General features: G+C 33.7%; 1 protein-coding gene across 2 annotated transcripts in view; it reads left to right on the top strand.

Moving 5' to 3' along the window:
* Positions 1–14758, top strand: part of LOC145688108 (KICSTOR complex protein SZT2-like) — a 373764-nt gene that overhangs the window by 331940 nt on the left and 27066 nt on the right. For both annotated transcript variants that reach the window (XM_081761856.1, XM_081761857.1), the window contains exons 49-54: positions 84–225; positions 1502–1598; positions 2579–2793; positions 3492–3732; positions 7654–7867; positions 8277–8407. In XM_081761856.1, coding sequence (XP_081617982.1) covers positions 84–225; positions 1502–1598; positions 2579–2793; positions 3492–3732; positions 7654–7867; positions 8277–8407 — 1040 coding nt within the window. The remainder of the gene's footprint in view (positions 1–83; positions 226–1501; positions 1599–2578; positions 2794–3491; positions 3733–7653; positions 7868–8276; positions 8408–14758) is intronic.

The raw sequence follows: 14758 nt of genomic DNA, 5'->3' as shown, positions 1-14758 counted from the left end.
ATTTGCACATAATTGATAACCTGAGGTTTTATGCAAAAATTTGCGATGTCGTATATGTGTTTTAATTCAATTTGTGTTCGCAGAACATCAGAAGAAAATGTGTGTCATGTGGCAGACAAGAGGAGCTACTCCAAATATTCCTGTAGCCGAAGACATATTAGAGTTATTCAAACAGCATTCCAGAGTGATCCATTATTGTCTAACACCACTTTTATTTTTACCAAGGTGAGGTTTTTTTTTTTTTTTTGTTTTGTGTGTGTGTGTGTGTGTGTGTGTGTGTCTGTGTGTGTGTGTGTGTGTGTGTGTGTGTGTGTGTGTGTGTGTGTGTGTGTGTGTGTGTGTGTGTGTGTGTGTGTGTGTGTGTGTGTGTGTGTGTGTGTGTGTGTGTGTGTCAAGAACTTTCTTGCGATTAAATTATTTCTGAATGGCTAAAACTTACTTGCTCGTTCTATGCTGGTGACCTATTAAATATCACCATTGTAGGTCTAGAACTGGACAAATACATAAATAAACTTGGGTATTTAAATAGTGAAGTTATACTTTAAAGTTACATTAAAAGAGAAAATTCTCATTCAGTACTGGAGTATAACATCCTATCCTATCAGTGTCTGAGGTTGATTTTTACTACAGTCGTATTTAGTGTGAGCTTGAAGTTTTCGGTGGTGTTATCATAATTAATTAAACATATAAGTATCTTGATCCGATGTCCAGAAGCGAAATGGCTTATCCCTGCTCTATAGTACAATATATTGTCTTTTGGAAAAAGAAAACCTCTGTGACTTCATTAGGAATTGAACTAGGTTCTGAACTTGGTCACCCAATTTTGTTGCGTCTGTTTGTCAATATTCAGCGAGTTTGGGAATAATTTTCTGCTCATCTATTAAGACCCAGCATGAGAAGTAAAATTTGTTTCGTAATCAGTAGTGAGAAAGGGAATTCAATTTTGAGCCCAGAGTAGTGTACAGTCGGCCAGAGAGATGATTGAGCCTCATCCAGTTCCCTATATGTGCAACCACGAATTCAGCTAATGTCTAAGTATCACACTGTTTTCAAACGAGGAAGAGATAACTGAGAAATCTATTCATGTACTGCCTGTTATTGACTTTAGTATCCAGTCAACACACTTTACCTGAGATTTTCACTTCTGCGAAATCCTGTGTTGTGTGGTACTTTGTAAGTATTTTGGGTCATTTTATTTACTATATTTTTTCGAGAAATAATTCTATCATCATGTAGTACAAAACTTTAAATGTCGGTAAAACTTGACATTAAATTATTAAATTTGATTTTTTTCCCGTAGTAGTATTCTTGTTACATTTATATATGATAGTAAAGAATCTAGTTTTGTCCTTTGCTTAATATTCCTTGTAGAAATTTTAAGCAAAGAATAGGTTGTCTAAATCGTTAGTTCTGATGCAGAACTTATTTGAGTCATGTTGTGATTGAACTTGTTTTCTATACCGTTCGAATACATGGTCATTGTTTGTGTTGTTTTTTTTAGGTGGAGAATCCAATCTGCAGCAACAAGAGATCATACTTTGGCTGTGATATCTTCAAATGAATCTATTCAGACCTATGATATACGAGGACAGGCAACTGTAAGTTTCTATTAATCTTAATATGGTAATTAGAAATATAATATTGTTTTGAGGCAGGATCTATTTGTAACATTTCAATCATCCGAACATGAACTTTAGTTAATATTTCCATTTCATGCCAGATGTTGCTGTTATATCGTGTTGTTGCTTTAAGTAGTTCTTTGAAATATTTAGTATAATTCTTGTAAGGGTCAAATGCTAACCAAACTAATTGTCAAATAAAGATTTGTGATTTGTACAAAACTTGGGGAAATGATACCTGTCAGTAAACGGAAAAGTAAGTTCTAGTAAATATGGGTCAAGAAGCTATTATCATAGGAGCCAGATCTAGGAGAGGATGATGAGTTCAATTTGCGAAAGCTAAAAAAAAAATAAATAAAATAAAATAAAATGAATGTACAATTTCTAGACAAAGAATATAACCACGACATATGTGGTTTTTGTTAATAGCTTCGCAACGAAAGGACTAACTTGGGTACTCTTTACTATGAAGTGGAAGGAAAGTCTGTGTACGTAACCAGTTTAAGAAGTAATCTCTTAGATTTGCACAAACAGTCTAAATCATCCTGTGTATGCAGTGACCCGAGACACTGTGAAGAACTTTGAAAAAATGTAACCTAGATTTATTTACAGTCTATAAAAATGTACAAACCTATTCTCTTTTGTTTTTTGAACTAGATATGTGACAACATTACGAATTCCACCTTTAATTTCTTAATTTCATAATGTTTATCACAAATGATCACGCACGTAGGTATCAATTATAAATATGAGATTTAATAAAATACAGTTTCCTGGACCTCAGATCTCATCCTCTCCTAAGTTCTGTTTGCAGACTCATACTGTGCGCAGGTCTCTTCTAAAATATTTAAATCTTAAACTTCTAATTGAAATCTGCCGTTAACTGTGTTAATTAACTTCATGATGTCCATCGTATATCCAATCGTGTTTTTTGAGCGGGACATTTTCTTTTTCTGTAGAAGTCTCGCAATCCATCAGGAAATTCAACTAAAAGTGGAGATGGAAGCAGGCACAAATCAGTCAATACCCCTCAAACATCTCCAAAACTGCGGAGGAGCTGTGATGAAAAATGGCATCAAGCACTGTGTTTGAACTTTATTCAGGAGTATAAACAGTATTTACAAACGTTAGGTTTCATTCCAATCCAGACAAAACCACCATCTCCGAAGAAAGGGTGAGTAAATGCCTTTATTTATTTATTTTCTGTTTAGCAGATGGGTAATGCGCAAGTACTGATCATGTACTTTTTAGGATACAGCAGAATCATATCAGAGCTTATAGATGTGAGGTCAGTCAGTGGTCAATATACTCGGAATATATGTTCTTATAAGTAATCTGTCATCATAATGGCGTATTAGAACATATTTTTGAACATCTCACATAACAAGATGACTGGCTCATTTTAACCGTATTTGTTTCTGAATTGTTGTACTGTAAGATATGTCTAATTTCTTATATGATCTTTCACATAATTTTATTCTCACCTTTCTGATTTCTTCTTAATTGTTAGCCACATATATGTCTTCCTTTTTAGGTTTCTTAATTATTTTTTTTCTTCATATATTTCCCAAAATTCACTGATTTTTTGCTAAATGAATTACGTTGAAGCCTACAAAATGCATTTTCACTCTATACAAGTACATTGTTGGCTTATTATTTGAATGGTAATTTTTTTTACACGTATAAAGACAGAAAGGATAGAATTAGGAAAAAGTACAGTAATATTATGTAACAGATATAAGGGTATTTTTAATACAACTTACGAATATGACAAGATCATTAAAAGCAGCACTTTATTGAAATAATCACAGGTTGTGGGTGATTATACCTTATTTTCTGATAGGTAGACTATATTTTCATCTATATTTTCAGGGTAAAAGGGTCAGTGAAACATAAAGAGCATGATGAACCACAGAGAAAAATCAGCGGCAACCAACCTCAACAATCAAATAAACAACAGAGAGAAGAGAATATCTGTTACTTGCAGAAATCTCTCCTTGGAGGCATTCTTTTGTTTGAAATTTTGCTGTGTGAACCATTTTTCTATGCAAAACTTCATGCCCTTGAATGTTCACGTTTGCAGTCAAAAAGCTCAACTGGCCTTATGTCCCAGGTAAGAAGATATTTCACGATTTAATAAACTGAAAGTGTGTGTAAGAATAAGTAAATAAATATTTCCTGTGATCTGTTCTTCAAGCTGTCCTTCCTATTTCCATAAGAAGACGATAGCATGTGAAGTATCATCTCACAGTTAGAAGGGAAATTCGTGCCGGAAAAGATCAGATTCTTGAACATTTGAACACACAATCATAAGCAGAGGTAAAAATATACTGGTTAATCAGTAAAAGTAAATATTTACTACGAAAGTATGTGACAAAATGTTCGTTGAAAATAACTCAAATCAGTTGAAGAGTGAATCAGGCGATGGTTATGTATATATATATATATCTTGTAGACTGATGATGATCGGCAAACACTAAACGGCAATATAACCAGTGTTTGGGCTAAATAATGTATACATATGTGCATAAGTATTTTTACAAGTTTAACTAGGTGATATATTCAGGTACATGTGAAATACCTCAAATACTTTTAAGCATTCCTCGCAAAGAATGAGTATTCCAATAAAATATGTACTATCACCCTTTCTAGTTGTGTCAACATGTAGAATCAAGTGGCATTAGGAGGCGATTAACGCCTTTTTTTAGTTAGAAAGACACAACTCTACATAATCTAAAGTAGGTTTGATTTATTATAATCCCCATAAAGTAGTCTGATTTCCCATTAGTGTCAAAAGGAAAAAGCTAGAGAGTAATAAATAATTGTTTAACACCCTAATATGGAATTAGGTCGGGAAATATATTTGTTTTTGTGTATGCTAGGTAATGTAGTTTTGTGGTGTGTATTAGAACAGTTGGAAATTGACAAAATGAAGAGATTTGACTGTGTAATGAGTATCGGTAAGTTTTTGTCGTAATACATAGAGGACTATGATCACAGTGAATGCTTCCCTCTGCCATTACTTTATTTGAAACCTACGGTAAATGATAGCTTAACACCACACAAAAATTACTTGTTCTGTGCCAACATGGCCATAGATCGTCTAGTGATCTTTGTATTATAGAACTTTGAGAAAACAGAGAACACTGCAATGAACAATGTACCAATCAACAATTTTACTTAATCTTTAGGTAGTATATATATGTATTTTGTACTACTATTCTATGCATCTTGTAGTTAAATATCGTAGAAAAGAAACTACTTGAGTTATACTGAACATGAAGTAATCTTCGGTAATCTTTGTATACTTTTCATTGGGAGAACAAAGAGCACCATTTACATAACGTACTAATCAATAATTTCATATGTTTGCGTTCTATCTATGCATTTTGTATTTTTACAGTTTTGTTCTATTGGTTGGTTGATTTGATAAATTTGATTATATGATATTAACTTTGATTAATTTTATAAGAATAGACTGTACTCAACTGAGAATCTACATCGTGAACAAAACTATTTGTGTATTTAAAGGAAACAAACAATATAGGAAATATTTTAAATAAATATATTTCGCCTTTGTAGCTTAATAAAATTTTTTGAGCACTAAACATTCGATTATGGAGTTTGAAGTTACCTGGCGGAATATGTTTAAGATGCCGGGAAATATTAATATGTAAGGGACTTAGTTTTAATATTAAATTTTAAATGATACCGATAAATGTTCAGTTCAATATTTTACAGAAAGCTGAATGTTCCCTTTAAAGCTAACCTCCTTGGCACTTGTCTGGGTATTCTTTTCTAAGTTCCTAGTTTAATTTATAATCCTTGTTTCTTAAGCTTGTTTTGCAAATAACCGTTTTTACGTCCCAGGTCCTTTCTAATCTTTCAAATTGTTCGACATTAACAATTGTATTTAATTTTCTTTCCCTTTCAGTCATGTGCAACAACTATATATATAAACAAAGTTCTATATTAGCATTATTCTTCTATATCAGATTAGCTTTATTCTTATTATTATTCTATACGATGAAGACAGATCTAAGACGTAAAAGCATTCCAGATATTTGTAACAGTATTAAAATGATTTACATATGTAATGTCATAAGTAAAAGTACCGATTAGAATGAGTGGATCGTAGTCCTAAAACAATGTATTATGTATTAAAATATTTTACACTGATTGCATTCATTTGAATTATAAGATGTTCTACAACTTCTGATCAGACTTCAAAATCTAATGCAAATGAATCATATGAAACAATTTGATTAATTTAATTTTCTCTTTTGAGAAAGTTACATACTATAATATTACAGCACACCCAATGCAATATTTGATTAAATCTTTGGCTCCATCTGGTCCTTTTATGATCTATGCCGAGGCTTAATGATTTAAGTTTAATTAATAGGAGAAACATGAGCGATGTAATTGCGATAGAGAAACAGTGCCACACTAACTCTCTTATGGTTCTTTTTTTATTTTTGTTAGAATATCATTGCATGTCAACTTTATTCTGTGCTTCATTTTCAAAATCTATTTACAGAATATGTAGAATTTGAGACACATGGGTATTGAAAATTATACCTAGGTGTAAATAATAGCTAAACTTTAAAATTAAACTTGATATTACTTTCGTATCTAGGTACTTCCCGATACTGGCAACAACACATGCATTTATTAGTTATCTTTGTATTTGCTATTACCAATCACGTGACAAATTTCATTAATGTTGTCGGTTACGTAACTAGTGGGAAGGCGCTGTAGAAACAAATGAAAGATTTTATTTAAGAGTGACGTTTCCAACGTCTTACACCGGAGAAAATTCATCACTTACCAATAATGGTAATTCTTAAGTCTTCAAGGAATCTCACGCCATGTTTGATGAAAGTCGAATTTTTATTATTACGAAGGTTACTCGGAAATATGTTCTTGAAGTTGGAGATGGATTAATCCACCTAACTTATGTCAACCCTAAGCAATATGCCGTATTGAGATGCCTAAAGGAAATCAAATGCTGTATCTCATGTAATCTGATAATTTCTAGAGAAGAGATTTTTATTTATTTAGTTAGTAAGTTCGGTTGAATTTACCCCTTTTTCCGTGACTGATTTTAACCCCAAATAATAGACTATGTTTAGATTAACGGACACCCTATATAGAAAGCACTTAAACCCACTGATCCTGTATCTGTACTCTTTGACACATAGGTCTGTTGAGATTACCATCATACTTCTTTGGATTCTGCATTCAGCACCATATCTCTTTTTCTCTTCTGAGATTGATAGTATATCCGTTCAAGAAATATCTACAGCGCTGGCCGTTTCACTTAATTTTACCATAAAATTTCATGTGGCATTACAGTGAGACACCTGTTGAGCCGGAAATTGTTGTGTGATCCTTTGTTGCGTATTGTCCATGAATTATCAGTCTTTCCGGAATATACGCTCTACCAGTCACTTCACAATCGGCAACATCAATATGACTCAGTCAATACAAACACTAACTCTAACTCATCTATATCTGAGCGACCCTGGTTAGGTATTCCAGAACATCTGTGAGGAACCAGTAAACCTTGAACAGCAAAATACATTAACGTAAGTAATATCACATCACTTTCACGTTATTCCAATTTCTCCCTAAGCAGCAATTTCCACTCCTGGAATCGGATACCCTATACAAGACACCTGAATTGTTAATTAAAGGGTAAGGGGAAAAAACAAGGAATGTCCATGTGTGTGATTTAACGGGTGCTTTGCCCTATCTGTTGATGATGACTCTTGGTACTATTTGACTGTATATGCCATGCGTGCGTAGATGTAGAAATGTCCAAGGAAAGGGGCGAAATTTTTGACTAACCCTATTCATTTTGTACGCGGTTTTCAATATTAAAACGTCGTTTTCTCGAAAATACAGTTTTGTGACATTTCTTGTTTTTTCGCCTTACCCTTAAATTGCATATTGGTTTAAGAGAAAATATTAAATGTGAACAATTATAATTTTAATATATATATATTCACTGTATTTGCTTCTCTTTCAGTTCACCATCAGCTTTCTCGACGAATGTGATAAAATCAAAATTCTGATGCACTTACATTCCTTCACCTACGACTATCATTTGAGAAGCATTCATTCTTATGTATCAGGAAGACAGTCTGTGCTACGTCCGGGATATCATTTAACCAATTTCTTGGATGATTTCATTAAATATTATTCCAAAGGACCAAACTTTGCAAGGAATCTTGTTTATTCAAGTAAGTAAACATTTGAAGTGACTTTTTTTTTGGGGGGGGGGGGATTTATTTATTATGCATCTCTAATCTTAAGCTAGTGTGTCACATGCCTAAAGTACGGCATTCTTTGAAGAGAACATAGTTGTGGAAAAAGAATCATTATATCTCTAAATTTTGTTTCATCTGCAGGGAACTGAAAAGAATTGATTCGTGTCAACCATAGTATCAGGTGGATTCATAGCCAATATTATCCGTTCTTGTCTGAACTATATTTATAAATTAATATATCATAATACTTCGTCGTCTGAATCTTACATTTTACTTTTAAGAATGATTCCATTAATATTTTCCTTCATGGCTGTTCCTATTTAAGCGTCGGTATGCGATTGAACAAGAATTTAATAGAGCTTAATCTTTTTTGTTTACGCAGATGTGTTTACTGCAGAGAATACGACGACACCACCACATCAGTTATTCAACTACCTGCTGAGCCATGAAAAGTATTACAATATGGAAGTGTTTCGTATGGTTCCTCCTGCTCAGGATTTGGATACAGCATTGGTAGGTTATCCGAGCTCGAAGGTAATAAAATAAAATCTCCGATGTTTTATATTCAGGTCATAGAGTTTTGTGCGTGTTCCTGCAAAGTAGTTATAAATATATACTGAATACATTCTCTGAAATTGAGTATACATTATTTGTTTCGAGTTAGAAAAAGGGTTATTTAATTCATTGTACGTAAATATTTTTATCTTTGAGATGTGTTATCTTTGTCTATGTATATTTTCTTTGTGACTTTAGAATTATTCTTTGTTGCTTGGGATTGAAATCAGTTACGGACAAGGAATCAATTGACCCCACCTTAAAAATGGTTTTATAACTAACCTAAAATGTTCTTGTTTTGTATGTACTACTATGAGCAAAATAAATGACGCGTCTCTTTATTTTGAAGTTTTTTGAAAATATCTCCGTTTTCTTTATATGTTCGAAATTTCGGAAGGTTTCCCCAGCAGGACAGGTTAATAACAAACCCGTTTTTAATATTTGTGTTAGATATTAGCTTAAAATAAAGAAATTAGAAGCAAAAAACATTAAATCGACAGAAATCTCGAGAATTACCAACTCTGCTAAAGTGGGAAATTTTCAAGAACGCGAGGGAATTCTGCAGTTCAACACGAAGCAGCGACATCTATGTCATTGAGAGAAGCGTGGATTAGATCTACAAACGAATATTTTAACGAAATATTTCTAGTATGTCTTATTATATGCATTATCAGCGAACTCCAAATATATGAATCTATGCTAAGTATTAACGTATAGATAGTGCAAATAGTGGAAATTACCTATGGAAAAAGACGAATTGTTAGCCCAATCGTAATGAAAAATCGTCTTTACTGTAGAACAGGTTCAGCTTACGTAAGAAAGCAAATAGCTCAGTTAGATAAAGCAACGAGTTTGTATACCGAAGGTAGACGGTTCGAATCCCGTGGAAGTACTGTTGTCATTTTTATCACTAAGGTTATTTTATTTATTTTTTATTTGGGAAAGAATCAAAATGTAACATATGTGTAAAACTCATGACGATACAAAAAAAAAAAAAAAAGTTTGGATATTTTGATAACAGATTTCCCTATTAAATGTTTAATTTTCCCTATAAATATTTGTCTTAAATTGAAATTGTTTTGAATTTACTACATAAGCAAAGTTGCCCGAAGGAGGAGAGCTCAAGTAATAGATATTCTACGTAAAAGCAACCTATTGTAGAATTATGATGCTTCTTACCTTCAGCACATAATCTTAACGTTAGAGAGTCAGAGAGAGAAAAATCCTGTTTTTCCTCCCCTATGACCACTCATCTTAAAGCTCTATCTATAATGATTCGTGTCACATAATTTCGGCTCTCCAAAGACATTCATATTTATTATTATTATTATTATTATTATTATTATTATTATTATTATTATTATTATTATTCCTGAATATGAGCCAGAGCCCACTCTGAAAAATTGCATCTGGCGTTCTGAGTGAAAGTTCTATGGGACTATTAGAAAAATATATTCCCGTTTCCACGCTGATGGTAGAATTTCTTAAACAGTTATTGAATTACGTTCGAAAGCTAGGCGTAAATAGCGCCCCCGCAACAATGTGGCGTGGGGACCGCACAAGCTGCAAGGCCAAAAAATATACAGAAAGTACGCCGGGGCGGAGCAGGCCAAATTTTCACACGGGCAAAGTGACTTTTTGGCGCCCTTCCCCTAGTAGTAGCCTATATTTTACATTTTATCATAGTGTTTTTAATAGTTTAAACCAGAAGCGTCATTTCAGATTTTGCTTTGGGGGGGAAGGGGGCAAGACCTCTTGATATAAGTAAAATTTCGCGTTTTTCACTGATTTCCTACTATTCTAATGATAAAATCTATATACATCTCAAACTCAGGGGGGGGCAAATGCCCCTCCCTGCCCTCCCTAAATGACGCCCCTGTTTTAAACCCATTTTCAAAAAGAAATCCATTACCTAGGAAAACTTCACAAAGAATATGGCCCGCTATAAACAATACCAACTCCACCCCCTCTGGTCTAGTGGCTAGCACGCCTGCCCTCTGTGGTACCGGGTCCAATTCCCGGTGGATTACTGTTGAACGATAAAAGTGGTTCGGATTCCACTATAATTAGTATCCACATCTCCCTTGCCCATTAAGGCATAACCGTGGAACGCTAAACTCAAGCAAACAAACAAACAATACTTAATTCCCGGCACTCTTTATTCTACATGCCATCTCTCAATTTTTCGATACAGCCCCCTTAGTACTATGAAACTCTCTTCTTCCATAGTGAAATGTAAAAAGATCATATAATTGCCACTACTTTACAAGAATATAAACCAAAAACGTCAGTAGAAAGCACATTGTAAAATTTACTTTTTGAGGCTCGTTTTGGTGCCCCTCTTTCTCTGGCACCCCGGGCAGTCGCCCGGCCCTTAGTCCGCCCTTGAAAGTACGGACGCATAACTAAGGACTGCGGAGGAGAGGTTAACCTTCATGTTATGCCACTGGTTTGACGTGTTTGAAATGTTCAGTAAGTGATCGGTTAGTGAAATAATTTCGACGGTTACTGATGTTTAAAGTTTAGGTAAGACAAAGCTACCTAATCAAATACATTTGATATCGCGATGTCACAATTTGATTTTTCCTCACATAAAAAAGATAAAAACAATAGTAATAAAAACCCTTACTCGTACTGGGCTCCTAACTAACTAACAACCTAATTCTTACAGACTAGTTGCTCTGACCAACTGAGTTTCGATTTCTTACGCGAAAGAAGTCTGTTATATTAAGAGGCATGCTTTTCATTATCAAAACTGTTCGAAGTAATACGAACATGGCTTAAGAACAGAGACGGAACTGAATTACCACTCGATTGACCTTGAGGGCAAATCACCAAAGCGTAGCTATAAACGTAAGTTCCAGCATGCATTTCTCTGGAGTTGTGTTCAGTATTCCTATCTGCCAGTCATGCTTGTTCGTAGGAGTAATATGTTACAAACCTAACCTTTCGATAGAGCACAATGACAGAGAATCAGAGGAAAGAAACTCTTGCCATTGTGAACGTGGGATACCACACTGTGCAATAAAACTGACGCGTCTCCTTGAAGTGATATTTCATCGAAAATAACTCGTTTTCCTTTATATAGTCTATCCGAAGTTTTTGAGGGTTTCAAAATGAGGAAATGTTCCTGACAAACAAGAACGCATTTAGGGGTGGGTCTAGGGGGTCCGGACCCCCTCTGAAACCCCAACTTTTCTGTAAATTTAGCCTAATTTTGGGGATTATCTTTTAAAATTTTATTATAATTTATCCTAATATTGAAGTCGGACCCCTCCCGAAATAAATTACTGCATACGTGTCTCTGACAATTTTCAATATATTCGTTAAATAATAAAGTAAAATAACTAAATTAGGAGCAAAAAGCTTTAACACGGGCTAACTTTTGTCTACTGCCAATATTGCTAGAAGGGATATTAATAGCAAAAACTGCTAGTCAATGCTAAACCTTGGAACGTCATCCCGAACAAGTCTATTATTGAGAACTACATATGAAACATGTTATTAAAACTTATCCAGCTTTTATCTGGCATGAAATTATTATATACACCAAAATTCACTCTTCTAAAATGTGTATCTCAACAATGTACGAAGCAATGAAAATTTTTTATCGAAATATTTGGGCAGGAAACTCTAACAGCCAGCCATTTTATTTAAATCGTAATAAACCCTGTAACCGTACGTTAACGTGAGGACAAAGCTTGGTCCATTGGTAAATTGTTTGAAGAATAAAAACTCAATGTTCGTAGGTTCGAATCTATCCAGTCACCACAACATTTTATTCTTATGTGTAACGATGAAATAAGAAAAAAATGTATAACCGTTAAGTCAAAACTTCAATCAAGTCTGAAGAGAACAATACTAAAATAGTAACACAATGACGTCAACCAAAAATTATTTCATGTAGCGTTTGGACGAAATTACAGCTGTTAACAATTGCAGAAATAAAAACAGACTGATAGCTGTAATGCAATCTAGACTTCTGAAAGCATTTACTTCCTGAAAACTTCCGTCTCGTCATTGGTATGCCGTTAATCATTGTAAAACCTTTCAATTGGAAGTGAAATGACACAAACTAAAGCAGTTTTAAATCAATAAATAATGTCTATGTGTAAAAGTAGGTGTCTTTTATCTGTAGTTCTGAGTTCCTTTTACTTTGAAGTGACAAATGAGAGAAGAAAGTATGGTGTTCGAAAAAAAAAAATCAAATTTGAGATTTCAACGAATTTACACGTATTATAGCCCCTAACACCGAAAAAGTTATTTTTCGATACATGTCTATCTGTTCGTCCGTCCGTTCGCTACACTTTTCTGTGCACTCGCCTAGAGGCCATACCGTTCAACTTATCTGCACCAAATTTTAGTTTAAGATTTTCATAGTATTTCCTATAGTTTTTTTTATTTCCCTCTTACTCCCAAAACAAGGGTAGTTTCCTGTACGATGAAAATAGAAAAAAGATATTTTCTCATAACTGGCTCTAACGATCTTGTTTTCTTTCTTTTTTTATAAATCAATATTTAATTAGCAACCCTATTTTGTGGTATAAGGCATTTATCTGAGAAAAATCTACAAGGGGTAGTTTATACTAAGGGGGTGAGTTTTTTCTCAGTGATTTTCTCAAAATGGACTCAAATGTTTTCGTTCATATTTCATAAATAAAGATTTCATTAATAACTTATCAATATGGCATAACTAGTTTGTCCTAAAAAAAATGCGAGGGGTAGTTTATTCTTGGTGGAGTGTTGTCTGGGCGATTTTCTCAAAAACGACTCAAAAGAGTTTATTCATATTTCAAAAATAAATATTTCGTTAATAACCGAACAATATGGCAAAACTCATTTGTCCTGAAAAAATATGCGAGGGGTAGTTTACTCTTGAGGGTGTTTTTCCTCCACGGTTTTCTCAAAAATGAGTCAAGCAATTTTGTTCGTACTCAGAAATAAATATTTCATTAAAAACCTAGTAATATGGAATAACTCGCTTACCCTGAAAGAATCCTCAAGAGATAGTTTATTCGGGGAGTTATTTTTCCCTCACGATTTTCTCAAAAATTACTCGGACAATTTTATTTATAATTCATAAATAAGTATTTCATTAATAACCCTATATTTTAGTATAAGTCATTTCTATGAAAAACAATTACAACGGATAGTTTATTTTTGGGGTCAAGGTTATTTCCCCGACAATTTTCTCGAACGACAGGCGAGTTTGTTCAAATTTCACAAATAAATATTTCATTAATAACCAAAAGTATCTTAACTCATTGTTCGAAACAATTCACAAGAGGTAGGTTACTCTTGACGTGTTCTTTTTGAACGACTTTCCCAAAGTGACTCATTTGATTTTTTTCATATTTCATAAACAATGATTGCATTAATTGGTCTATTATATGTCTAATGAAAATGTGCTCAAAGTGTGAGTTAGTTTTGTAGTGTGGATTTTCTTCAATCGAAGTTTTTTATTCGATAATCTGACATTCGATGTATTTGAATAATACGATAACTTTATTCGTATTATCCAAATACACACTTCAGTAACAACTGCGGCCTAACACAGTTAAGAAATTGAATTGAAAAAGTTTAGTGCGGTGGCCCTGTAATTGAATATTTTTTGAGAAACTCCCTAGCTTTTTGTGGTAAACTTAGGCTTTTCTTTTTCGAGCGACAAAAGAGAGAAGAAAATATAGTGATTGTGAAAATAATATCAAATTCAGATTTCAACGGATTTACATGTTTCATGGCGTCTACATACCGAAAATGTGACTTTTCGACACCCGTCCTTCCGGTCCGTCCGTTCGGCACACTTTTATATGCACTCGCCTAGAGGCCATACCGTTCAACTTATCTACACCAAATTTTAAACTTAGGGTTTACTTAGTATTCTTACAGGAGCTTTTCCATTTTTTCCTACCACCTAAAATAAGTGTGGTTTACAAACAGCCGAAAATCGAAAAACGCTATTTTCTCAAAAATGGTTTTAACAATTTTGTTTATTTTTCATTAATCAATATTTAATTAACAACCCTATATTGCAGTATCAGATATTTCTCTTAGAAAAATTTACAAGGGGTAGTTTATTCTTGGAGGTGACTTTTTCTCGACGATTTTCTCAGAAAAGACCCTGGCGAATTTTGTACACACTTCATAAATAAATATTTCACCTTACAACATGGTATAAGTCAATTGACCTGAAAAATATATGAGTAGTAGTTTATTCTAGGACTTGAATTTATTCTCAGTGAGTTTCTCAAACACGACCAGTTGGCAACCCTGTATCTCGACAACGAAGCTGAATTCGAAAACTGCAAG

The sequence above is a fragment of the Thermobia domestica genome, chromosome 6, assembly GCF_964235325.1.
Source record: "Thermobia domestica chromosome 6, izTheDome1.hap1.1, whole genome shotgun sequence".
Lineage (NCBI taxonomy): Eukaryota > Metazoa > Arthropoda > Insecta > Zygentoma > Lepismatidae > Thermobia > Thermobia domestica.
Note: the sequence above shows the minus strand (reverse complement) of the source record. Positions and strands in the feature narration are given on the sequence as shown.